Source organism: Ambystoma mexicanum, chromosome 8, assembly GCF_040938575.1.
Source record: "Ambystoma mexicanum isolate Mex_15411 chromosome 8, UKY_AmexF1_1, whole genome shotgun sequence".
In the NCBI taxonomy this organism is placed as follows: domain Eukaryota; kingdom Metazoa; phylum Chordata; class Amphibia; order Caudata; family Ambystomatidae; genus Ambystoma; species Ambystoma mexicanum.
In genome coordinates, this window is record NC_090929.1 from 743,630,678 (window position 1) to 743,655,908 (window position 25,231).

At 43.5% G+C, this 25,231-nt stretch overlaps 1 protein-coding gene across 7 annotated transcripts in view; it reads left to right on the top strand.

Moving 5' to 3' along the window:
* Positions 1 to 25,231, top strand: part of LOC138472418 (uncharacterized) — a 1,989,442-nt gene that overhangs the window by 1,605,071 nt on the left and 359,140 nt on the right. For all 7 annotated transcript variants that reach the window (XM_069610563.1, XM_069610565.1, XM_069610562.1 and 4 more), the window contains one exon: positions 19,284 to 19,466. In XM_069610563.1, the coding sequence (XP_069466664.1) occupies positions 19,284 to 19,466 (183 nt within the window). The remainder of the gene's footprint in view (positions 1 to 19,283; positions 19,467 to 25,231) is intronic.

A 25,231-nucleotide genomic window follows, 5' to 3' on the forward strand; every position in this document is an offset into this window, starting at 1 on the left:
CATACGTCAACCTCAGCAACACTCCTACTCAGGCTCATCTTCCTGGAGGGGTCGTCCTTTTCGTTTTTATTCCTCATTTGGAAGAGGAAAAGGACAGGCTAGTCAAAGAGGACGAAGAAAATGTCCTCGGGGTGGACGAGGAAAGGGTGCTAGATCAGCCCCAGCAGCGACGTCTTTCCCCTCAGCCGCTGCTGCAGCTGCTGCAAAGCCACTCTGCGGCCTTGACCCTGTGGGAGGAAGGATCTCTCAGCATGTGAACGAATGGCACTGCATTACGTCAGATGCTTGGGCACTGGAAACAGTGCCTCAAGGTTACTGCCTTCCTTTTCAAAAAAGGCCTCAAGACCATTCACCGGGATACAACTCTATAAAAATTCCAGATCTGCTCCTGTTGCAGGAAATTCTAACCCTGCTAGAGAAAGCTGCAATAGAACATGTACCTGTAGCGGAGAGGAACAAAGGTTGGTATTCCCCATATTTCCTCATCCCAAAGAAAGACGGAAGATTGTGACCCATCTTGGATTTAAGAAACTTGAACAAGTTCCTCAGGAAGGACAAGTTCAAGATGGTAACCCTTTCTCCGATCCTTCAGGCTCTCCAGCTTCAGGACTGATTGGTATCATTGGACCTTCAGGATGCTTACTTTCATGTGCCGATCCATCCCAAGCACAGAAAGTACCTGAGGTTCACGATTGGCAGTTCTCACTATCAGTTTAGAGTTCTGCCAATCGGGTTGACCTCCGCCCTAGGGTTTTCACCAAGCTGATGGCAGTAGTAGCAGCGAGTCTCAGGAGGGGTGGGATTCATATCTACCCTTACCTGGACGATTGGTTAATCAGGGCACGTTCACCCGAACAGGCCCAGGAACATCTGAGCATGCCCTGCCACTTCTTACACAGAGTGGCCTTCTCCTTCAGTTACAAGAAGTCAAATACGATACTATTCCAAAGACTCCAATTCATCGGAGCAGTACTGGATACTTCCTCGGCCAAAGCCTTGCCTCCCAAGGTGAGAGCACATCACATTCTGCAGATGGTAACAAAGTTCCAGAATGCCCAGCATCTGCCAGCCTTTGATTTTCTGAGGTTGTTCGACCTCATGGCATCCTGCATTTTTCTGGTGCCAGAGGCCAGATTGAGAATTAGATCTCTTTAATGGGCCCTCAGGTCTCAATGGTCCCAATTTTCGGGGAATATGTCAGATCGTTTGCAAGTTCCAGAGTGGCTCAAGATCTGCTATGGTGGGCTTGCAACTACAATATTCTCAAGGGAGAATCTTTTTGGCAACCATGGGCGGAGATAACAGTAGTTACGGACGCCTCACTCACAGGGTGGGGAGCTCATACCAACGATCTGACAATCAGTGGTCGGTGGTCTCCATCGGAGTCCAAAATACACATCAACCTTTTGGAGCTGAAGGCAATCGGACTAGCGCCAAAGGCCTTTCTGCCCTCTGTATAGGGAAAGAATGTCCTGATAATGACGGACAACACAGTGGCCATGTACTACCTCAACAAGCGAGGAGTCGTAGGGTCTGTTTGCGATCTAAATTTAGTACTAAAATATCTTACATGCATTCCTTTCGAACCTTTGCATTCTTGTCCGCTAAGGCTTCTCACTTTGAAGACAATCCTACTAGTGGCTATTACATCAGCACACAGGGTGATTGAGTTACAGGCCCTCTCTTGTAAGCCTCCTCACACCATCTTTCATAAAGACAAAGTTATACTTTAAGTCAAACCTTTATTTCTACCAAAAATAGTCTCTGACTTTCACTTGTCTCAGAAGATCACTTTGCCATCTTTCTATCCTCCTCCTCATGCAATTAAGGAGGAATAAAGGCTTCACAGGCTGGACCCAAAAAGGGCTCCCAGTTTTTACATTTCTAGACTGGCAACATTTAGGCAAAGTGACCAACTTTTCATTGAATACACCAGCCACAAATTGGGCCTGGCAGTAACAAAACAGACCTTATCCAGATGGAAAATTCTAGCAATTGGAGAGTGTTACAGAATGGCGGGTAAAGAACCTCCATATGGGCTAAGAGCTCATTCTACTAGGGGCATGGCGACTTCAACGACTCTTCAGAGGGTTGTCTCGGTGCAAGATATTTGTGCAGTGGCCACCTGGTCGTCAATGCACACTTTGGTGAAACACTATTGTTTAGATTCCACCTCATCCCAAGGGGGTCTTTTTGCTAAGGCCGTTCTACATACGGTCCATGAGTAAAATTAATTGGTACTCCCTCCTCCAAATTTTCACTAAGATGAGGAATACATGGGAGCTCACAATCCATTCAAAGAACAAGTTACTTACCAACTGTAACATTCTTTTGACTGGATGTTCCACCAACGTATTCCTCATAGACCCTCCCAGCCTACCCCTCTGTACAGTTTATGGATTTTACACTCAATGTTTCTTGAGAGCTTACGGTCTAAGGGAACACCTTGTCAACTCATCAGTTAAGAATATTAAAAAAAAAGGAACTGAAGCCAACTGGTGCGGCTCAAGCCATTTTTACTACTGATGACATTGAAACTCTATGGCAGCCCTCGAGGGACGTCGACGCCACAACATTGAGCGCAGCGCCCACTGGTGTGGCATTTTATTTTCTTCAAAGCAGCAAAGCTGACAATACCTATCTAAGATGAGAAATATGTGGGAGGAACATCCATTCGAAAGAATGTTACAGTTGGTAAGTAACTTGTTCTTTCCTATGAACTGCACTGAGAATTTGAGATTTACAGTTTAATACATTCACAATTAACATCTAAAACTCACATCAAATGCAAGTGACAGCTGACTTTGATGTCAGTTTTAAAATGATGGAATATGTGTACACTCTCTACATGAAAAATGAACACTTTTAATACAAACATGTACATTTGTTATATGAAAATGTACACTTTCGGAGGCATTCAGTGCATGAGCAGAATGGAAGCACATTTCATATTAAAACCCTACCTGTACATTTGTGATATTAACATTGTGTATGAACACTAATAATGTGCTCAAACAACACGTGCACCTAAGGCGTATGTTAAGTGCTCTCATATGCACCTATGGCACGCTCCTACCAAACATGCTCTTCTGTCACATACTCTTACGACACATACCTACCACAGACTCTTACGATACATGCGCTAATGACATGCATTCCATGACACTCGCTGTTATAAAATGCACTTCTACTAAAAAGGCATTTACTACACATAACATGCTCCTACAACATGTGCTCCTACAACATGCGCTCCTGCAACACATGGTTTTACGACACATGTTCTTATCGTACCACACAGGCACCTACAACATGCACTGCAATTACATATGCAGAGCGTATGAGTTTTACAGTTGATGCATTACAAAATGAACATCTCCTGAAAACTCACATCAAAAGCAACTGATGCAAACTGAACACAGACCATATAAGTTTTACTGTTCATAAATTACACAATTAACATCTCCTGAAAACTCATAAAATTCAAGTCACAGCTTCTTCAGGATTGGTACCTTTCATAGATTTGTCAGTGTGCAGATCCAACGCCTACAAGGGGGACGCACATATAAGCTATGAAAGTAACGCAGCAACACAGGGTTCACGAGTGGGGTGACATGGTGTGACATCACGGTGCATTCTTAACACGCATCATGTGCTACACGTCAGGAAGTTGGCGCTGTGCAGTAAGAGACGCACAAGGGTAAAGGAGAGCTTAGGTGACAGCAAAAAGTAGATGCAGAGCTGGTTTCTATCTGGTGTGTTTCTTTTAGGTTTTATGAAGCTACGGGTGCGCATAGGGGGCAGCAGGCATAAAGAGTGGTTGGGTTGTAGCAGTGAGCAGGAGATTTGCCATGTTTTAGTTGAATTTCTGCTGATGAGCCAAGAAAATGGCGAACAGCCAAAGTTGAGATAAGAAGGAGAAGCCAATTGTGTCCAATTAATTGTTGCTATGGAGATGTTTTCTCATTAGAAAGCTAATGCACACCAGACAGCAGGTGCATTCCCACATGATAGCTGAACGACACCATGCCGGGCACTGTATGAGGCAGATGGGGAGCACAATAGTAGAAGCGAATAAAATCAGAGAAATTGAATTTCTCACACAGTGCCTCATAACGTTTTTTCAGAAAGTAGCTGGTACGGTGCAAGACGGGAGGTGGGGAGGTGGCAGGTGCAGAGGGGCGAGATACAAGGAGAACCAATCAGAAGGTTGCGATGGGTGTCCTGAGAGCAGCAACAAAGTCAGTGACCTTGCTGATATTCCCTCACATGGTAATTGGTCGGTTTTGGTGGGATGATGGGCCCTGCGCTGTCTCCAACGTAGGTGTCCAATTAATGTCGAGCACAGTACCAAACGTATGTTTTAGCCAAGGAAATGTTTAAGTTTTTGCCAGTCAGCAGAATCTGATGTCATTGAAGGGCAGGGTGTGACGTCATGATGTTGTCTAGGAGCGTGGAAGTCTAGCTTTTGTTTTCCAATCTTACTGGGTAATGTATAGGGTTCTATGGCGGCATGTAGACTGGTAGCCAATGTAAATGTTAGCGTTCTTAGAAAATGTTACAATTATGGAATATGTTAATAAGTGATTCAAATTGTATTAAAGTGTAACCTGCAGTGAGTGGGGTTGAGAAATTAGTGTTCCAGTTCAGTTCCATAGAGCTGTCTGTATTTCCCCCAGCTGTTTCAGCAATAAAGCTGTGTTCTTTTGTGCACGGTGTACACTCCTTTTTCAGGATTACTTTAGTATTTTTCTTGGATTAACAGCGGTGGTCGCCCCTGTACAGATTCATATGCAGCGCTCTTGCCTACCTCGCTATGAAACCCAAGCTGATCAGATGAAAGAATCACTGTTAGAATTTGAACATGTCCTCTGGCGGAGTGACTAGCTTTTCGATGGGGAATATTCAAAGCATGTGAATCTATGAAAGATAACCATGCTAGAGAACGTAAGTCACACCTAAGTAATAAATTCATTACTTTCCCTTTTGGCTCTCTCATCTTCGTTGTTTCTCATCTTCCCCCGTGTGTTGGTAGTTCTCCTTTTCCTCCCCTTCTTTATGTTCCAGACATTTATCTTCTGATGTGGCTCCTTCCTCTCCCTCTGTAGGCACCTCCTCGGCCATCTCACATACCTTCCTTTCATTTTTCCTGGTATTGTCTTAGATGTCACTTTTCAAATGGATTGTGTCTTCCCATGCATTCCTCATCTTTCATCTTTGATATTCGATAACCAGCTTCAGCTGCTTTGGAACGTATTTTCGGCTGAGTGCGCTGTGCTTCGATGCAATCGACAAGATGTCCCTCGAGGGCCTCTGTCTCTAGGATGATGTCATTGAAGGCGTATATAGCACGTGCCACACCCGTTGGCTTCAGTTCCGTATTTCCACGAATGCTATCGCTTCAAGAAATACAGCACGCTTCATTTATTACTCGCAAGTATGTCTTCTTCGTCACACTTACTACCTCGAAGACCGGGTTCAAAAAGTGTCCAGATTGTGACTTGAAAATGTCATTGGCCGACCCAAACCATATATGTCTATGGTCTCTCAGGGTGGACCATAAGACCTCAGCCTGCTCCAAGTGCCAGTCGATGATCAGAAAGGCCCTAAAAGAGCGAAAGGGGAAATTGGCGCTAGTTCGAAACCCCCAAAAATCTCCATCTACCCCAACCAAAAAACCTTTGACTGACGAGTCGGGAGGCGACTCTCCTCGGAGTAAGAAAGTTAAAAGATCGAGATTGCCCACCACTCCTCATTGTCATCGCCGAAGTCCAAAAAGAGGCACAATAGGTCACCTTCTTAGACTTCGTCTGACACCTTCCCTGAGAGGGTATCTTGTCCCACAAAAAAATCTACACCTGCCGAATGGGAAGAATTTAGAGCAGAAATGCTGAAAATATTTAAAAAGTAAAAACCCACGGCAAGCCTATGCTCCTACCGCGCCTTCCAAAGAAGCCGGTAAGGAAAGGGCTCGAGCCGAATCCTGCACGCCCTCAAGCCCGGGACGAAGGCCTGATCCTCATCAAGAGCCGTCGAGGCCTCGACGCAATGACAAATCATTGATGGATCCTTTGAGACGAAAACATAAGCCAAAGTCGAGGTTGTCGACACCACCAACGCCTGCTGTGCCTTCGACGCCAGCCAAACCCTTGACATCAGCGTCACGTTCGATGCCGGCGGTGACATAAATGCCAGCTGTGCCACCAATTCCAGCTGCGCCCTCGACGCCAGCGCCATCAACACTGGCTGCACCTTTGACGCCGCTGTAACGTCAATGTTGTGTGCCCCATCTAAACCTATGGCATCATCGAAGTGAAAAAGGTTTCAACGACTACTCAAGCATCGAATCCACGGTTTGTCAAACCCTTGAAGCCTGAAAAAACGTATGTTCCTTTAGCAAGGAAGGAATATTTTAAGTCCCTCAACTCAATATATGGTGAAAATGAACCCTCAGACAACAATGCACACTTTGATCTCCAATTTGGCACACCAAATGTGCTTGAAAGTTTCATTTCTGAGGAATGAAGGTTGAAAGACCTTTATGATAATTTACAGACGGCCACTGGGGTAGACACCTCACCTGAGCTAGATTTTGGAAGACCAGATGCTGGGGAACATGCTGATGCGTCATATAGGCAGCTAATGTCCATGGTGGTAGAATATATGGGGTGGAGTAGGCCTCTGTTGCCATTTGAGCAGGATGATCTGACAGACATCCTGGATAAGGGTCTACAGATGGATCCTATACTGCCTTTCCATATTGCACTCCAAAAAAGGGTGGCAGCAAATTGGGAGACGCCAGAAACCAATCCGGCTGTGAATAGAAATGTGACCAAAAAATTCCGCCCTTCCAATAGTGACCCTGACTACCTGTCTAAACACCCCGCTCCAGAGAGTCTAGTGGTACAGGCAGCTACTGCAACTTCTAAGCAAGCAGCTTACCCTTTCATCCCTCCAGATAGGGACGACAAAAGAGTAGATGGATGAGCAAGGAAAGTATTTTCTGCAGAGAATATAGCTCTTAAATAAGCCAACTCCGCATGTGCTGTTGCAATATTCTAATTCACTCTATCGGACTGCATTTCCATGGCGGCAGAGCACATTCCTAAGGGGGAAGAAAGAGACTGATTCTTGGCCATAATTAGAGATGGCAAAGAAGCCATGTGTGAGTCTCTTCAGTCTAGTCTGGTTTCTGCTGACAGCATCAGTAGAGCCATGGCTACTAGCACCATTACACGCAGATGTGCGTGTTTGAGGAAGTCGGGTTTTGCACCGGATGTGCAATCCAGACTCCTCAACATGCCCTTTGACGGGTCTCACCTTTTTGGCAACAAGGCTGACGAGAGCCTTGAGAAGTTGCAGACCTCAAAGCGGCAGCCAAATCTTTAGGTGCCACTATTAGGCAGCCTCAGATCTTTTGCCCTAGTGGACAGATTTAGAGAGGTAGATCATTTTGCTACTACTCAGTTGGAAGAGCGAGAGGAAAGGCTGGTCAAAGAGGCCAAAGAAAGTTCCCTTGTGGTGGTCGAGGGAGAGGTGTGAAGCCAGCTCAACCAATGGCATCTTTACCATCTGCCACTGCATCAGCCGCCTCAAAACCACTCTGAGGTTTTGTGTCACAGTTCACCAGTGGGGGGCAGACTGTCTCAGCATCTAGAACAATGGTGAGGCATTATTTTGGATGCTTTGGTTTTCGAAACCATAGCCCACGGGTACTGCCTTCCTTTTATTCGGATACTTCAGAGCAATCCACCGGGTTAGCCACTCTTTGAGGATTCCAGATCCGCTCCTTGTGCAGGAATTTTAACCCTGCTAGAGAAAGGCGCTATAGAGCCAGTGACTGCAGCTCAGAGGAATAAGGGATGGTATTCTCCATATTTCCTAATACCCAAAAAGGACTGAGACCCATCTTGAACTTGAGATACTTGTACAAGTTCCTCAGAAATAACAAGTTCAAGATGGTCACACTTTCTCAGATCCTTCAGGCCCTCCAACTCCAGGATTGAATGGTGTCATTGGACTTCAGGATGATTATTTTCATGTGCCAATCCATCTCAAGCACACAAAATACCTGAGGTTCCTAGCTGGCCGTTCTCATTATCAGTTTTGAGTTCTGGCATTCGGGCAAACCTCCACCCCAAGGGTTTTCACCAAACTTATGGCGGTGGTGGCAGCCAGTCTCAGGAGAGGGGGGATTCATGTCTACCCCTACCTTGGACGAATGGCTGATCACAGCGCTTTCTCCCGACAAGTCCTGGATCATCTCAACATCACCTGCCACTCTCTTAACAGACTGGGCTTCTCCCTCAATTACAAGAAGTCCCATATGCTACCTTCTCAAAAGCTCCAGTTCATCGGAGCTGTACTGGTTACATCTTTGGGAAAGAGCTTGCCACCCGAGGTGAGGTCTCAAGACATTCTACAGATGGTCTCCAAATTTCTAAGTGCCCAGCATCACCCGGCATTCAATTTTATTTTAGGTTGCTCGGCCTCATGGCATCCTGCATTTTTCTGGTACCAGAGGCCCGCCTGAGAATGAGATCCCTTTAATGGGACCTCAGAACTCAATGGTCTGAGTTCTCAGGAAAGATGTCGAACCTACTTCACGATCGTACAGGATCTTCTGTGGTGGGCCTGCGAGGACAACATTCTGAAGGGAGAACCCTTTTGGCAACCATGGCCGGAGATAACAGTATTGACGGATGCCTCATTCATGGGGTGGGTACCCCACACCAACAATCTGACAGTCAGCGATCATTGGTCTCCATCGGAGTCCAAACTACATATCAATCTTTTGGAGTAGAAGGACTTTCTGCCCTCTGTGCGGGGAAAGAATGTCCTGATAATGACGGACAACACAGTGGCCATGTTCTACCTCAACAACAACAAAAGAGGAGGTGTAGGGTCACTACCACTGTGCAGAGAGGCAATGCAGCACTGGTACAGGGCAATTCAGGAAGGAATCTCTCTATCAGCACTTCTCCTAGCCTGGGGAAGAGAACATACCAGTGGATGTTTGTTTGTTTTTATTATTTATAATGCGCGATCGTGCCCGGGGGTATCGGGGCGGAGCCTTTACAAGAATTTTCGAAGCTTGGTTACAATACAAAGAATATGCATAATACAAGAATAAAGTACAACAGTGTTCTTCTACACAAATCTGCAGTAGGGCCAACAGGCCAATATATATAGGAAACGAGTAAAGTACAGAAGTGTTATATACAAATCAGCAGTAAGGCCAACAGGCCAATATACAAGGACAAGAGTAATGTGCACTAGAGTTATATACAAATCAGCAGTAAAGGCCAACAGGCCTTTATAAACAGGTGGGCAGGTGGACGCACGTGGTTACAGTTTGTGCAGGTAGCGCTGGGCACTTCATAGTCTTAGTGGGTCTTTAGTTTCAGCCAGGAGACTACCAAGGAGCGGAAGTTCTGATAGGGCAAGTCTGCTCTGAGGTTAGGAGGTAGGGAGTTCCACAGCTTGGCAGCTTTTACCGGGAAGCTATTGCCCCCTATTGTGGCCCGTTTGTAGTGGGGAACAGAGAGACAGTTTTTGTATGCAGTTCTGGTGGGTCTTAATGAGGACTGTCTGTGGAATCTGTTGATCAGGTAGATTGGGACGGCATTATTAAGAGACTTATATGTAAGTGATGCCGTTTTTAATAGAATTTTATCTCTACTGGAGAGCCAGTTGTTCTGTTGGCTGAGTCCTGTAATGTGTTCTCTTCTGGAAATGTCCAGAGCTGCTCTGAGAGCATTGTTCTGAAGGGTTTGCAATTTACTAGTAGCCTTAGTGGATCCCAGGTATAGGGCATTGCAATAGTCCAGACGAGACAATATGAGAGCTCTGGCGAGTGTCAAGCAGCTAGAGTCTGACAGGAAAGGTTTAGCTGCACGGATTAGTTTGCACGTATATGCCGTGGAGGATGCAAGGGAGCTCACTTGTCTTTTGAGTGAAAAATTGGAGTCTAGATAGAATCCCAATGTTTTGACCTACTGTCCGACTTTGATGTTTCCGTCAATCATGAAGAAGTTGTAGGCCGGGCCAAGTTTCTTTATAGTGAGTGTCGTGCCTAGGATGATGAGTTCTGTTTTATCATCATTCAGGCATAGACCATGAGTGGCCATCCATGCCTGGATGATGATATACACCCTAATTAACAAGGCCAAATCCTTTCCATAATCTCCAGAAAGCGGAAGGAGAATCTGAGCTTTCTGGAGATGCTCTGAGCAGGCAGAGCACAGTCTCCCATGAGTGGGAAATAGCTCAGGAAGTCCTTCAAGAGATCTTCACCTTTGGGGAGCCCCTCAAGTGGATCTGTTTGTGACCAGTGTCAACCGGAATTCCGAACTGTACTGCTCCAGGGAATTACCCCCAAGAGGAACTCTAGGAGACATGTTCGTAGTGGACTGGAGGTTTCCACTCCTGTATGCATTTCCTCCAGTCCCTGTCATTCCTCAAGTGATCAGGAGGTTGAGAAAGTTCAGGAAACACATGATCCTAATTGCCCCGGATTGGTCCAGGAGGACGTGGTACCCGAACCTTCTGGAAATGTCCATCTGCCCTCCAATATGTCTTCCACAAAGAGAGGACCTTCTCTCGGGGAAGGAGGGTCGGATTCTCCATCCACAGGTCAAGACATTTAGCCTCCATGCATGGTTTCTGAGAAGCTGAGATACAAGGATTGGGACCTCCCTGATGACGTAATGGAGATTTTGCTTTCGGCCAGAAAGCCAGCAACAAAGTCTTTGTACTGTTGCCATTGGAACAAATTCTGAAACTGGTGCAGAGACAAGAATGTAGACCCTTTTCTGTGCAAAACACCGGGGGTGTTATCCTTTCTACTATCTTTAGCCAAACTGGGCTCCAGGTTGGAACTATTAAGGGCTATTTAGCGGCGCTATCCATCTTTAAGCACTCGTCAGAAGGATGTTCATATTTCAAGATTCCACTGGTGACACACTTTCTATAGGGGCTCACCAATGTGTTCCCCCCATCTCCTTTCCACGTTCCAATTTGGCACCTTAATCTGGTACTAGCATTACTAATGTGTGCACCTGTTGAACTTTTACACTCATGTCCATTAAGGTTGTTAACCTTTAAAACCATTATTTTGGTAGCTCTAACTTCAGCCCGTAGAGTGAGTGAGTTGTAGGCACTTTCATCCAAGCCACCCTTTACTATCTTCCATAAGGTAGGGTTGTTCTGAGAGTTAAACCTTCATTCTTACCCAAAATCATCCTGGCAAAGAGGAGGAGTGATTACATAGGTTAGACTCTTGCAGAGCTCTGAGCTTTTACATATCAAAACTTTGCATTGATGATCCGCTTTTCATTGGCTATATAGGCCACAAACTGGGTCAGGCTGTTACAAAACAGACCTTATACAGGTGGATCATTCTGTCAATTTCGGAATGTTACAGACTGGGAGGCATAGATCCTCCTGAAGAATTAAGGGCCCATTCCACAAGGGGCATGGCTACCTCTACAGCCTAGTAAAGGGGTGTACCGATAAAAAGTATTTGTGAGGCAGTAACATGGTCTACTACGGACACGTTCACAAACATTACTGCCTGGAGTCTTCCCTCAGTGAGGATGAGAGCTTGGGAAAAGCAGTTCTGCATTCGGTTCATGAAAACCATTAAAAACTAAATTCTTACTCCCTCCACCAAATTTAATACTGCTTTGGGAGTCTATCAAAGATAAGGAATACCTAGGACAACACAATCCATTCGAAGAACAAGTTACTTACCCCTAGTAATGTTCTTTCGACTGGATGTTCCTCCCACGTATTCCTCCTCCCCCCTCCCAACCTACCCCACAGTAGATTTTCCCATGCTATTACAGCTTTTGCTCCTTTAAAGTTGAGTGTGGTCGATCCTGTGGTTATGCAGGTATTTCTACTGTAAGAAAAACAGAACTGAAGCCAACGAGCGATATGCGTGCTATAAATACCTTCGATGACATCATCCGCAAGATGAAAACCCTCGAGGGACATCGAGTTGACTGTATTGACACACAGAGCCATCTGCGAAAAAAATGTTTTGAAGCATCTGAAGCTGGATCTCGAATATCAAAGATGAAAGATGAGGAATATGTGAGAGGAACATCCAGTCGAACAAATGTTACCAGGGGTAAGTAACTTGTTCTACTTCATCTCCCTACCACCTTTAAAATATGTCAGCACCTCCTCCTCTCCTTGCTTTCTACTCAGATGTTGCATGTCCTCCTCTGCTCCATCTGTTCCAGTTAGATATTTCCACTTTGCTTCTTCTATTTGCTCTTTCTATAGGGGTTTCACTCACTCCTCCTCTCCTCCTAGGTGTTTCTTGTCCTCTTGTCCTCCTCCACTTCTCCCTTCTCTCTCCTTAGATGCATCACTTCCTCTAATCCTCCCTTTTCTTTCCTTAGATGTTTCATCTCCTACTCCACTCCATCTCGCCTTATATATTCCTTCTTTGCCTCTTCCCTCTTTTTCCCATGTGTTGCTCCAACATCTGTCCCCTACCACCTTCATCTTCCTCTCCGCTAAGGTTGTTCCAAATCCTACAGCATTCTCCTTCATATTTCGGCTCTGTTTATACTGTACTCAGGTTTGGAAGTGGGCTCATGATGGGTTGATGCATGACAGCTGTGTGCTATTTTCAAGTGGGCCATTTGATTGTCAGGAACCTTAGAAAACCACAATTTCCCCCTGTGCCTTGATTTGGTTTCAGGGATGTGCTGCAGTTCCCTGGACTGGGGCAATGTACAGGATGTCTATCATCTGGGGTCGGGCAGTCATTCTGTCATAGCTACCTAACTCACGAGTGATGCCTTCCTGGCATGTTGTGGGTTCCTTGAGCTGTGCATGTGATTTCCTACCTCTAACTCATGACAGTTAACTCACCTATCCTGTTGGTTTGTATTCTGTCACCTAAGTTCACTCGACTTCACTCCGCTGTCACTCAAACTACAAATGTCAGGAATCATGAGGTGTGCATTTGTAGGGGGATATTAAGCACCTAATGCATAAGGCTAGAGATGAGGTGTTACTGTGGGGGCCCCGAGTAAACCACAATCAGAGCTAGCACTGTGAAGGGTGTGGTGCATCCTGAACCCCGGGTCCCCAGACCCTATCCAGTAGCTTCTCCAAAGTGACACACCAAAGGAGCACACAACATTATTGTTGCACTCCCAGAGGGAAGGAGCCTCACGAACACACACACACATAATGTTTTCTGCAATCCACATGAAATTGGCCACACACAGTTGGTGTGACTGCATAAGGGGCACAGGCAAAATATTTGACACACTCATGCTGAAAAGAGGGCACACAAACACAAACAATTTTTGTTTCACTCTCTGAGGGAAGGGATAATCAATACAATGTGTGCCAACCTCCGCCAGGCATGGAGGCTCACACACACATTTTGACACACTTGAATGGGGAAGGTGCCATGCACAATGTTTACTGCACTCCAGAAGGGATGAGGTGAACAAACAGTTTTTGCTGCACTTCTGTAGGGTAACAGCCACATACATGTGTTTTCCTACACTTCCGCAGGAAAGGGGGGAAATCCAAATTATTGGCATACTCTTTAATGGGAGGTGTGATGAATCCAGTGATGTCATCACTCCTTTTCCTGGGATAGTCTCTCCAGGTGGCTAGGGGATGGCAGCAGCAGCCTGAAACTGACCCCGGGGGTAGCTATATGATGGAGGACCACCTGTGGGGAAGTGACCCTCAGAGGAGTGGGGTGACATCATTAGAGAGGGTTGCATGCCCTCCAGTCCCTTTTAGGGAAGTATCATCCATTCCCCATGCCTTAATGGCATATTGTGACATTTTCCCTCAACCCAGACTTACTTTAAACACTCCCCCACATGACACAAAGATACATATACCAATCACTGGGATGTGGAAGAGATCTTGAGCAGTAATCATCACTCCCTTGAGGGTCTCAGACCAATTCCCTCAACATTCCATAAGGGATGACGTAATCACGGTTGTATACTAATTGACCTTTTCACAATTGACCTTGGGAGAATTGACCTTGGGAGAATTGACCTAATTTAGAAGGTCAATTAGGACATATATGCGGGGGGAAACCCCCCGCAACCACCCATCCAATCCAAAACCCCCCACAACCCCCCACCCAATCCCCTCATATTATTTATAATCCAAAACCAACCCACTACAAATATACAATAACTAAAATAATATAAAGGTCAATTGGGCAGAAGGTCAATTAGGACCATTATAATTAGGTCAATTGTGCAAAAGGTCAATTGTAAAAGGTCAATTTGGGTAATACCATAATCACCACTGGGATGGGGAAGACAGATCGAGCAATGAGAATCCTGAAGACTGGCAAGCCCACAGAGCTGTCTAGTAATTAGAACGTTTCCAATAATCCTGTGAACTTTAAAAATGTGGTCACTGAAGCTGAGAGAGGGAAGCAGTTGGGAGAGTTGTGGAAGTTCCTACGTGGAAAGAAACCGGCACAGCAGGAGAGTGACCTCTGCAGGAGAAAGTGTAGGAGCACAGCCAAACTGCAGTAGAGGAAGCATAAAGGCAGACGGTGCATCGCCCGTGAGGGAAAGACAGCGGGAAGGGTATACCGAGTCGGTAAAGGTACAACAGTTGATTGCCCCCCGGTTTAGAGAAGAAATTGGCCTCAACGCTATATAAAATCAGCCTGATAACTAGGAAATCACAGGCACCCAATATTAAAGGGGAGTGGGTAAAGGACTTGGGAGTGACATTCACAGACATACACTGGATGCAACTCTGCAGACTAACTAAACATATCTCCTGTAATTCCTGGTACCGATGAATCCACTATAAGATAGTGAATAGATTGCATCTTACCCCAGCCCGTCTCAAGAAGATGTGTCCTGCATCAGAAGGGAAATGTCCCAGATGTGGGAGTGAGGACGCATATATATTGCGTATGCTGTGGTCATGTGCACTCACAGAATATTGGGTAGACATATGCAAAGCACTGGGTGCAATGGTGGACCTTCCTATGTTGTGGGAGCCCGGTGTCTGTTTCCTGGGTTATGTAGGGAAAATGAACGCAATCCCCCGCAGACTCCGGACTTGGCCTGCTTCTAGCTAAGCGAGCCATATTAATGCGGTGGAAGAGTAAGTCGCCCCCCCCTACATTAAAAGAGTGGATGGGTGACATGACCTGGGCGAATGAAAATGAAGAGGTGTATGCAACTTTGCTCTTGCAATGCACCAGCCGAAGGAAAAATGTGGGGGATTTGGACCATATTTTCGGGAAAGGAGTGAAAATGAAGACAGCCAAGTTGAAATGATATGATAGATGTCATATAGTACCTGTCGACTACTCACCTGTGTGACTATAACAATTTGTGTTGTAAACAGAAGTATTGTGAAATGATGATTCTCTGCGAGTTAAATACAAGTTTTTAAAAAAAGAATAAAACGTACACCGATTGACAGGGCGCACACCAAGCCTGTAACCAAAGATGGATGAGAGCGGAGAAGTGCAGGACACACTAACAGTACCCGGTAAGCCCAGGGAAGTAAAAAGGGTTGCTGGGTTGCTTGAAAGTGTGCATTGCTCGACTGAACAAATTGAAACTAACGAGAAATCTGACATACTTGTAAGATGTGATACAGAAGGTTCGCTGGACCAATAATGTAAGAAAGGAAGAGAGAACCAAGTAAATGAGAGTGAACTCAGAAAAGGGTCAAATCCCTGCTGTATGAAAGAGAGAACCATTGTGGAGGTCAATGCAGTATAAACAGGAATGATACACCAACATTGGACCACAGTAAAAATGCTTACAAGTAAATGCATGAAAGTCATGGTGGGAGAATACACCAGGTGAAGTTAAATGCATACATGTAAATATACGAAAAGCCCTGGCAAGAGAGTACACCAGGTGAAGGTAAATGCTTAGAAGTAAATACATGAAATGTCCTGGCAGTTGAGTACACCGGGTGAAGGTAAATGCTTACAAACAATTGTGTAACAGGCCTGGCAGAAAGGCATACCAGGTGAAGAGAAGTATTGTGGAAGGATTGCATGACGCCCTAGCAGGAGAGTGTACCAGGCCAGTGCAAGTGTGTATTTAGGTAATAAGAAACTCAAGGAGGGTATTTGCCTTTGAGATTGTGAACTGTGAGAATCTTAAGGAAGAGCCATACCGTTGAAATCTTTCTGATGGTAAAAAGAATCCCTAGGAAGAATCGTGCCCTTATTATTCTGAGTTGTGTGTTGAAGAAAAAGAGAAAGCTAGTGAAGGGAAATATTGTCCCAGAGAACTTTGAACTTTGCCTATTTGGAACCTTTTTGTTGGAGTTGAATCTTTTGGTTGGATTTGAACATTTGAACACTTTAGAAGAGTCAAAAGACAATGCCCTTTGCACCTTAGAATCAGTTTTAGAGTGTGAAGGTTTACAGACACAGGACATATTTTGTTGTACATCTTGACAAAGGGCCGACCCATTTGTTTTTAGTTGAGATAGGGAAACACATCCTAGAATAGAGATAGTGAGGCATTTCCAACCTCTTTTGGTTTCAATTAATGTTTATGGCCAAAACCATGAGTCCTCTGTGTCCGTGTCTGGTTCCTCACAGAGGGGATGCACAAAAATACAGTGTACATCTGTCTCAGTAGACCTGAGCCCAAATGTAGAGCGGCAATTCTTGATGAACCCGCTCTCAAGTCAGAGCTGAGTAGGTTCACATGGTTAATAGTCTTTTCATCGAAGATTTACCATCGAAGGTAAGTACCATCACATTTTTTCCAAAGAAAAAGTTTACATTCAATTCCCATACATAAAGTGCAAAGTGTTGCTGTCCAGTTAAAGCATCGAATGAAAAAGGATCGAATGCAAAAGGATCGACACAATAGGGCCGAAAACAAAAGGATCACATTTTTTTTTAAATTATATATATTTTTTGGGGTTTTCGTATAGGTAAAAAAATGTTTTTCACCAAAAAAACAGGTGTTGGGGGGGAATCCCCCCCCAAAAAAACAAAAAAAGAAATTCGATCCTTTTGTTTTCGGTACTTTTGAGTCGATCCTTTGACCATTCAACCCTTTTTTTTCGATCCTTTAACCTATAACCCAAAGTGTTTATGCATCGAAACCCTTGCATCGAATAGGGTTTCGTTATATAAACACTTTACATTTTTTTGCATAGAAATTCGATGAAACATAACGTTAGAGGGAGATTTCCTGTGTTGAAAAGTATATTTTTATTTCTGGACAGCTCCCTGTAACTTGGGTTATTTATTGTTTATTGGGGGTCTCTGCCACAAACCCCCCTCAATCTCCAGAGGTCCTCCCCCTTAACACCCCCACCAACCCCATTTACAAAATGTAACCCTTGTCTGTGGCTGAAATCTTTAATGTATTTCAGCACTGGACAGCTCCCTGTAACTTGGGGTATTTATTATTTATTAGGGGGGGGGTCTCCCCCTCAAAACCCTACTCAACCTGCAGAGGTCCTCCCTCACCTGTTCCCCCCCCCACCAACCCCCATTTACAAAATGTAATCCTTGCCAGTGCTGAAATCTTTAATGTATTTCAGCACTGGACAGCTCCCTGTAACTTGGGGTATTTATTGTTTATTGGGGGGTCTCCCCACCAAACCCCTCTGAACCCCCAGGAGATCCTCCACCCCTATCCCCTAAACCCCCATTTACAAAAATTAACACTTTCCGCAACCCATTGAATTTCCAACCCAAACATACATCTATTTTAAAGGTATGTTTGAATTGGAAATCCATTCAATGGAAGTGCATTTTCGATGGAAATGCATTTCAATGAATACATTTTGTTGGATTTTAATTCGATTGAACATTTTTCGATGGAAAGACTGGTTACCGTTCATATAATGTGATTCATTGCAAAACTCATTAACAAATCTCAGAAAGGTATAATAAAATGTTGCCAGAGGGTGCAGTCACAGGCTCAGAACAAACGTTCCAACAATATTTGAACAGCTGCTTTTTTTCCCCCACAGTTACTAGACAATCCCTTCTAGGCTGAAGATGGTCAACGCTGTCACTGTATTTTTTCTCTGACACTGACACTAGGATCAACATCCGTAGGTTTGGGATGGGATGAGGGAGGAGGAGTAAAGCTGTCATGCAGTCCATGAGCTAGCACTTTAGGTGCAATCCACCTTACCATGGTGATGTTGTTTGCCATTATCCTTCCATGTCCCTGCAACAACAGCGTCCTCATTATCCCTGCCACATCTGGTGGACCATAAAGGCCAGGGGTTGGGGGCTGGAAAGTGTCATAAAGTACAAAATCATCTCCATGTGTGGTTTGGTTGAGGACTAAAGGACAGGGCCATGCTAACTAGTCATTTGATGACAAAGATGTCGCCCCTCTCTTGCCTTTCAGATTTTGCACACTGCCCTTAGCTGTCAGAACGCCTTAGGCTCCCAGGCCCGTGAAGAAGATACAGCTGGATGTGACCTCTCTAAAATGTTATAGTGTTGTGCACCAGCAAGTCAAATGTAGGCGGGAGGCCCAAATGACAGTGCCCAGTGGAAGGATGACCGATAGTTGGGGCCCTCTTCATTGTCTCTGCAATTGTCTGCATTCCACTCCCAGAACAGGATTCACAAGTATTACTTAATATTTTTTGTTTTGGTTGGAAAGGGGCTCACACTATAAATACAAATATCTACAAGAGGAACGAGACACAATAAAAATCCTCTGTGATTGATTAATTGATATTCAAAACAAAAAGGTTTCCAGATTCTTGTAGGACACATGCTCTTCAAATGCCTACCTTCATTTGAGTTTTAATTCTTCAGAATCCAAAACATCACACCGTTTAACATTTCCTTTCAGGGGTTGTTTGTCCATCTAACCCGAAACGTTCAGGAATCCTGATTCACCAGCTGAGTCCCAAGGAGTTAGACGGATTTTAAGATCTAAAAAGGCCAGGTTAAAAAGCATTAATGCAAGTAATTTGTAGGAATGTCTGTTTAATTTGATTTGATACAGCATATTCACTCCAATCCCCGTGTGAAATGACCCCTTAGTAGAGAAAAATGTACAATACCTAAAGATTTCCTTTTTTTGTGTCTCTTCTTAAAATAGGAAATGTTTGAGCAAATGTATAAAAACTGAAGTGCTAGCTTTCTATTTGTGTACTCCTTTCCAAAATGACACAACGGTGCTCTTATTTTAAAGAGAGACAGATAGAGGATCACATCTTAAATCTGTTAAATCTTTACATGTGTTGCTGTTATATTTTGCTCCATAATGATCTGATACATATTTCTTCTGTTCCAGGTGTATAATCTCCACAGTGAATATATTCTTTGCTTGGTTGAAGCTTCAACTCTTGGTCACGTCGATTTAAAGAGATTGCTGTCTTATCTTGCACAGACAGTTTCTGCCTTACAATATCTTCATTCAAAGAACATACTGCATTGTGATTTGCGCTGCCGTGCCATATATGTCAGTTATTCTGAGGTAATTATAAAATTAACAAATCTTTAAACAGAGAAATACTCTTTGTCATTTACTGCAGTACTTTATCCAAAGTTGGTAGCTCAGCCACTTCGCCATCATATGAGCTAATGTTACTGCAAACTCTCAACATTAGTGTGTTAAGAACAAATTATACAATTTGAAAACAGAATGAAAAATCTTAGGTAAATACAATGACACAAATTACCCAGTTGGCAAACCCTTTAGAGTCAGCTGCATCAATATTTCTGTATTCTTACCCACCATTCATTTCCTGCCCACTCAACTCATTAATTGGACCCCTGCTAATATACATCCTACAAAATTTACTTTGCTTACACCTTTCCTTTTTTCACTCCACTCCATATATTCACAATCACATTGCCCCTTTGTACTTTTCTGCTTCAATTTCTGCCTGCAAACTGCGTGCACAAATCTGGTTTTGAACTTCTGAAAAATACAGTGACTAGTCTCTCTCTCTCTCTCTCTCTCTCTCTCTCTCTCTCTTTCTCTCTCTCTCTCACTCTCTCTCTTTCTTTCTCTCTCTCCCCCTCTCTCTCTGCTGGGGGTCTCTAAGGTGAAGGGTATTAGCACATTTTTGAGAATTCTCCCTAACACTCGTCCCCCCCCACCCAGACTAAGGGACAGGAGGATTTAATCCACCCCTGGATGAATCTCCTTACTCCAGTCGGTCAAACATTCTGGAGAGGCTATCAGCATTTTGGTGATTACACCCTGACCTGTGTTCAATGGTAAAATCAAACCCCTGTAGGGTGATTGACCATCTTAACAATTTAGGATTTTCCCCCTTCATCTGCATTAACTATCTCAAGAGTTGGTGGTCTGTCTGAATCACAAAAGTAGATCCATACAAGTATGGTCTAAACTTCTTCAGTGACCACACAATGGCAAAACTCACGTTCTATGGTTGCCCACCTTGTTTCCGGTTCCTTCAGCTTCCTGCTGATGAAGTAGATTGCGTGTTCCCTGCCTTTCTCATCCAGCTGACTCAGAACTCCACCTATACCTGTATTGGAAGCATCTGGCTGCACAATGAAGGTTTGGCTGTAGTCAGGAACTCTTAAGACTGGAGCTTGACAAATGAAGTGTCCGGCGGAGAAACAGGAAAGACTACGGAGTAAGTTAACGTGAAATTTAATTTCACGTTAACTTACTCTGTAGAGGAGGGAGATTGTGCATCTTTCAGCCCGGGCTGGCAGCAGTTGATCTTCAACCCGTATTAAACATTCCGTTTCCCTACGTAATGTCTCTGGCACGCTCCCGGCTTCTCATGCTGGCTTCTCGTGCTTCTCGTGCTTCTCGTGCTCTCCTTCCTAGTAGCATGGATATTACACATCTCCCTTCCTTTATATACAATAATATGAAACACCAAAGGTGTTAACACTAGCCTATATACAACTTCACACAAAATCCTCCATCCTTCTGGGCTTGCGATATGTTCTCCCACTTCTGGACTTGCGGGACATCTCGCTGATGCGACTGGGCAAGGAAATTACTTCAGACTTGTTGGATCTCATCTCTTGCACATTCTTCATCTCACATACAACATTCTGATCTTTCTTATTCTCTACTTCTCTTTGATTTACCTTCCTTCCCTCCTTTCGCCTCATCATTATACTACTTCTGCCCCCATCAGAATGTTTGTTGTCACCACATATCCATACTCTTTCCACATTCCAAATTCTGCCACCCTCAGTTCTGACAGAGTGTTTGCATGCTTCCAACACTCTGATGGGCTTGGACCATTTACAGGGACCCTCTCTAAGCACAGGGGGTAAATTAATTCTTACCATTTTTCCTACCACAGTACTTTCATCATACTTGCCCATGGGTCTTTTTTCATCATAAACATTTTTGTTTCTCATTTGCGTATTTCTTATATTTTCACACACCAACCCAAAGTCTTTGTTGACTCTATTGTTCTCATTGCCTAACCACATAGACGCTAATTTGGTGTGTGCCTTTCTACCCCTACTTAACTCAAACAGTGAAAGACCCGTTGTCGAATGGGGTGTGAATCGATGTGCAACAATTCTCTCCTTAACTGCTCTTTCCCAATCCATGCCGTTAGACCATGCCGATCTAATGGTCTGTTTCAACACTTTGTTAAAGCGCTCCACAGTACCATTTGTTTGAGGATGGTAAATGGCACTCCTTTTATGTAATATGGAATTTTTTTTGCAAAATTCTTTCATATCTTTGGACCTAAATTGAGCACCATTATCTGTCGTGATGCTACTCGGGTAACCTTCCCTTTCACATATTTCAGATAAGAATTTGATCATTGTATTACTTGTGATTTTGGGTGCAATAAGTACTTCAACCCACCTGGTGAGAAGGTCAATTACTACTAGACAGTATTTTTGTACACCAGCACTGCACACTGGGCCTAGCACATCCATTCCCACATCCTTCCATGCCTTATCCGGTATTTCAGTTACAACCAACGTTTGTTTTACTCCCACACAACTTTTATCATTATTGTTGCAAAGGATACAATCCCTAATATGTCGCTCAATTTGCAGGTCACAACCTGGCCACCAGTAGTCATTTCTTATGCGTTGTTTGGTTTTCACCATCCCTTGGTGGCCCTCATGACCTAATTCCATGACTCTTCGTCTCAGGCTGGTAGGTGGGATTATCATGTCTCCTCTCATAACTATGTCTCTATGTATATGTAATTCATCAGCAATAGGCCAATATTCTGAGAGATTGGCTTTCTCAAAGAACGCTTTGTTCCATGGAGCTTGACTGCATATCAATCCTTTAAGATTGTCCATATCACTGTCACTTTTTATGGCCTCACTCCATTCCGTCCTTGAAATAGAAGTGGACGCAATATTAAGAACATTTTCAGTATCGTCATCCTCATCTGTAGTTTCTGATATATTAGTCAAACGTGACAAACAATCGGCTGTAATGTTTTTTGTACCTGGTACATATCTTACATTACAATTATATTCCTGAAGGAGTATCACCCATCTTCTAATCCGGTTGGATACTTTGTCCAATCCTTTGGACATAATAACATGAACCAACGGTTTGTGGTCAGTCCGGAACTCCACTTCACGACCCCAAATAAAGCTTCTGAACTTTTCTGCCGTCCACGTAATTGCCAAAGCTTCCTTTTCTATTGCATACGATTTTTCAGCACCCTTAAGAATTCTTGAAGCGAATGCGATTACCATCTCTTGCCCTTCATGTTCCTGAGTGATGACAGCTCCTAATCCAACGTTGCTGGCATCTGTGGTAATTATGACTTTCTTATCACTAATGACATTTTTTAATGCTGGAGCTTTATCAATTGCATTTTTGATAAATTCAAATTCTTCCTCACATTCGTTGTTCCAATGAAAATTCTTCTTCTTATTGGCTTCACGTAAAGGAACAGTATGTACAGCAAAATCACGAACAAACTTAGAGTAGTATTCTGCCATACCTAAAAATGTACGTACTTCTTCTTTATTACTTGGTCTGGGCATATTCTTTATTGCATTGACCAATTGTTCTTTTGGAGATATTCCTTCGGCTGATATCTTATGCCCTAAATATTCAATTTCAGCACGGTCAATTTTGCATTTCTCTTTGCTTAATGTCATTCCTGCTCCACAAAGTTTTCCATACACATATTTCAATCTTTCATTATGAAGTTTTTTACTATTTGCGTAAATCAAAATATCATCTTGGAAACATATCACTCCTGGCACTCTTTCAAATAGCTTATGCATAATCTTCTGAAAGACGGATGCTGCTGACACGAGACCGAACGGCATCCTCCTAAATTGGTATAATCCATCCGGTGTAATAAATGCCGTAAGATGTTTCGATTTCTCGTGTAACTTGACTTGATGGTAAGCTGACGTAAGATCAAGAGTGGAGAAATGACTTGAAGGTCCAATGGTAGATATAAGCTCTTGAATATTGGGCAGGGGATGCCTATCTGGTATGATACATTTATTGAGTTCTCTCAAAACAATGCAAATTCGTAATTTTCCTGATTTCTTCCTGAGAACTACCAATGATGACACCCATTCACTGGCGTTTATGCTTTCAATTATGCCTTGACTTTCCATGAGTTTAATCTCTCTCCTGACTTCATCTCTCATGGATATAGGAATGTTCCTTAATTTCTGTACTACAGGCGTATGATTGGATTTAAGTCTTATCTCATGCACATATCCCTGAAGACATCCGATCCCTTCACGAAACGCTTCTGTCATGACATCTTGAGAAGTGTAATTCTTCAGGACTATTTTTCCGTTTATTCATTTCATCCTGAACAACAAACACAGATTCTTCAGCAATGGAATCAATTTTCACTTTTAATTTGCTTTGATGTGTCCAGCTTAATAGGGGAGTTTGACCTGAGTCAGTGATGTAGATCTTTCCATTGGCTCTTCTTCCTTTAAATTTCAAATTTCCCCAAAACCATCCTATGGTATCTATTTTCACACCACCATATGCCCTGGGTTTAATATCTGTCTCATGTAGATATTCATGCCTTTTTTTTATCCCATAGCTGTTGTGGTACTAATGCATACTTTGCCCCTGTATCAATCATCATGTCAATTTCAACACCATCAAGATGAACTTTAGCCTTGGGACTGTCTAATACTTTTTCATCTTCATCATCTATGACCACAAAGACACATTCTTCACCTTCGTCTTGATCACTGCGGTCACTACTTGAATTCCCACCAATCCAGTTGGTAGACATGCAGCGAAATCTGCAACACTTGGAATAATGTCCCTTTCCTTTGCAACTACTACATATGATCTTCAATGCTGGGCATTCGGGATCGTCTGCCCAATGATTAGCACTGTCGCATCTGTAACATCTGCCTTGACGTTTCTTCCTTGAGTTGATATTGGAATTTTCCTTCCTGCAATAGTTGCTTGGAATGTTTTTCTGATTAAGTGTGTGCTTCCCTCTGTCCAGTGATGATTGATGTGACTTATTGGTCACCATAGCTATGGATTCTTTTTCATCAGCATTCTCACATGTTAATTTAGCAAGTTTCAGACTGCTCGCTTCTAACTTGACAGATTTCATCTTGTTCTCCAGTTCTTTCACACATTCCTCAGTGTGCTCCACTTCTTTTGATACCCTAGTCACAATATCTAATGAAGGATCATTTTCCGACCATAGCTTCTCTCTTACTTTAGCACTAATGCATTCCAACATGAATTGGTCTCTTAGCCTTTCATCTAATTGTTCATTGAAGTTACAGGTTTTGGCAAGTTTTCGTAAAGCAGTCACATATTTTTCAACACTTTCTCCCTCCTCCTGTGTTCTTTTGCCAAACTTGAACCTCTCCAGAATAATACTCACTTTTTTTCATAGTGTTTGTTTATTTTCTTTACTGTGCGTTCATACTCATTAATATTTACATCTTCATCAGCAGTAAGTTCTGGTAAGGATTCATATTTTTCCTGACCAGCAGGTCCTAAACAGTGCAATAATAATGATTTTCTCTTGTCAGCACTGCAGTTAGGTCCGCACACCACACCTGCATAATGTTCAAAGGACCTTATCCATCTTTTCCAAGGAATGATGGGTTCATCTGTAGCAGGCATAAACAATGCTGGAGGAGGCACACTACTAAATGCCATCGCTGCCCACTGTATATGATATATAATCTACCAATAGTTAATGTGGTTTAATATGATGCCCACCGGAGTGCTGGAGCTATTCTAAATTAATGCAGGATGAATCTCCTCAGTGAATGTAAAATAGTACACTGATT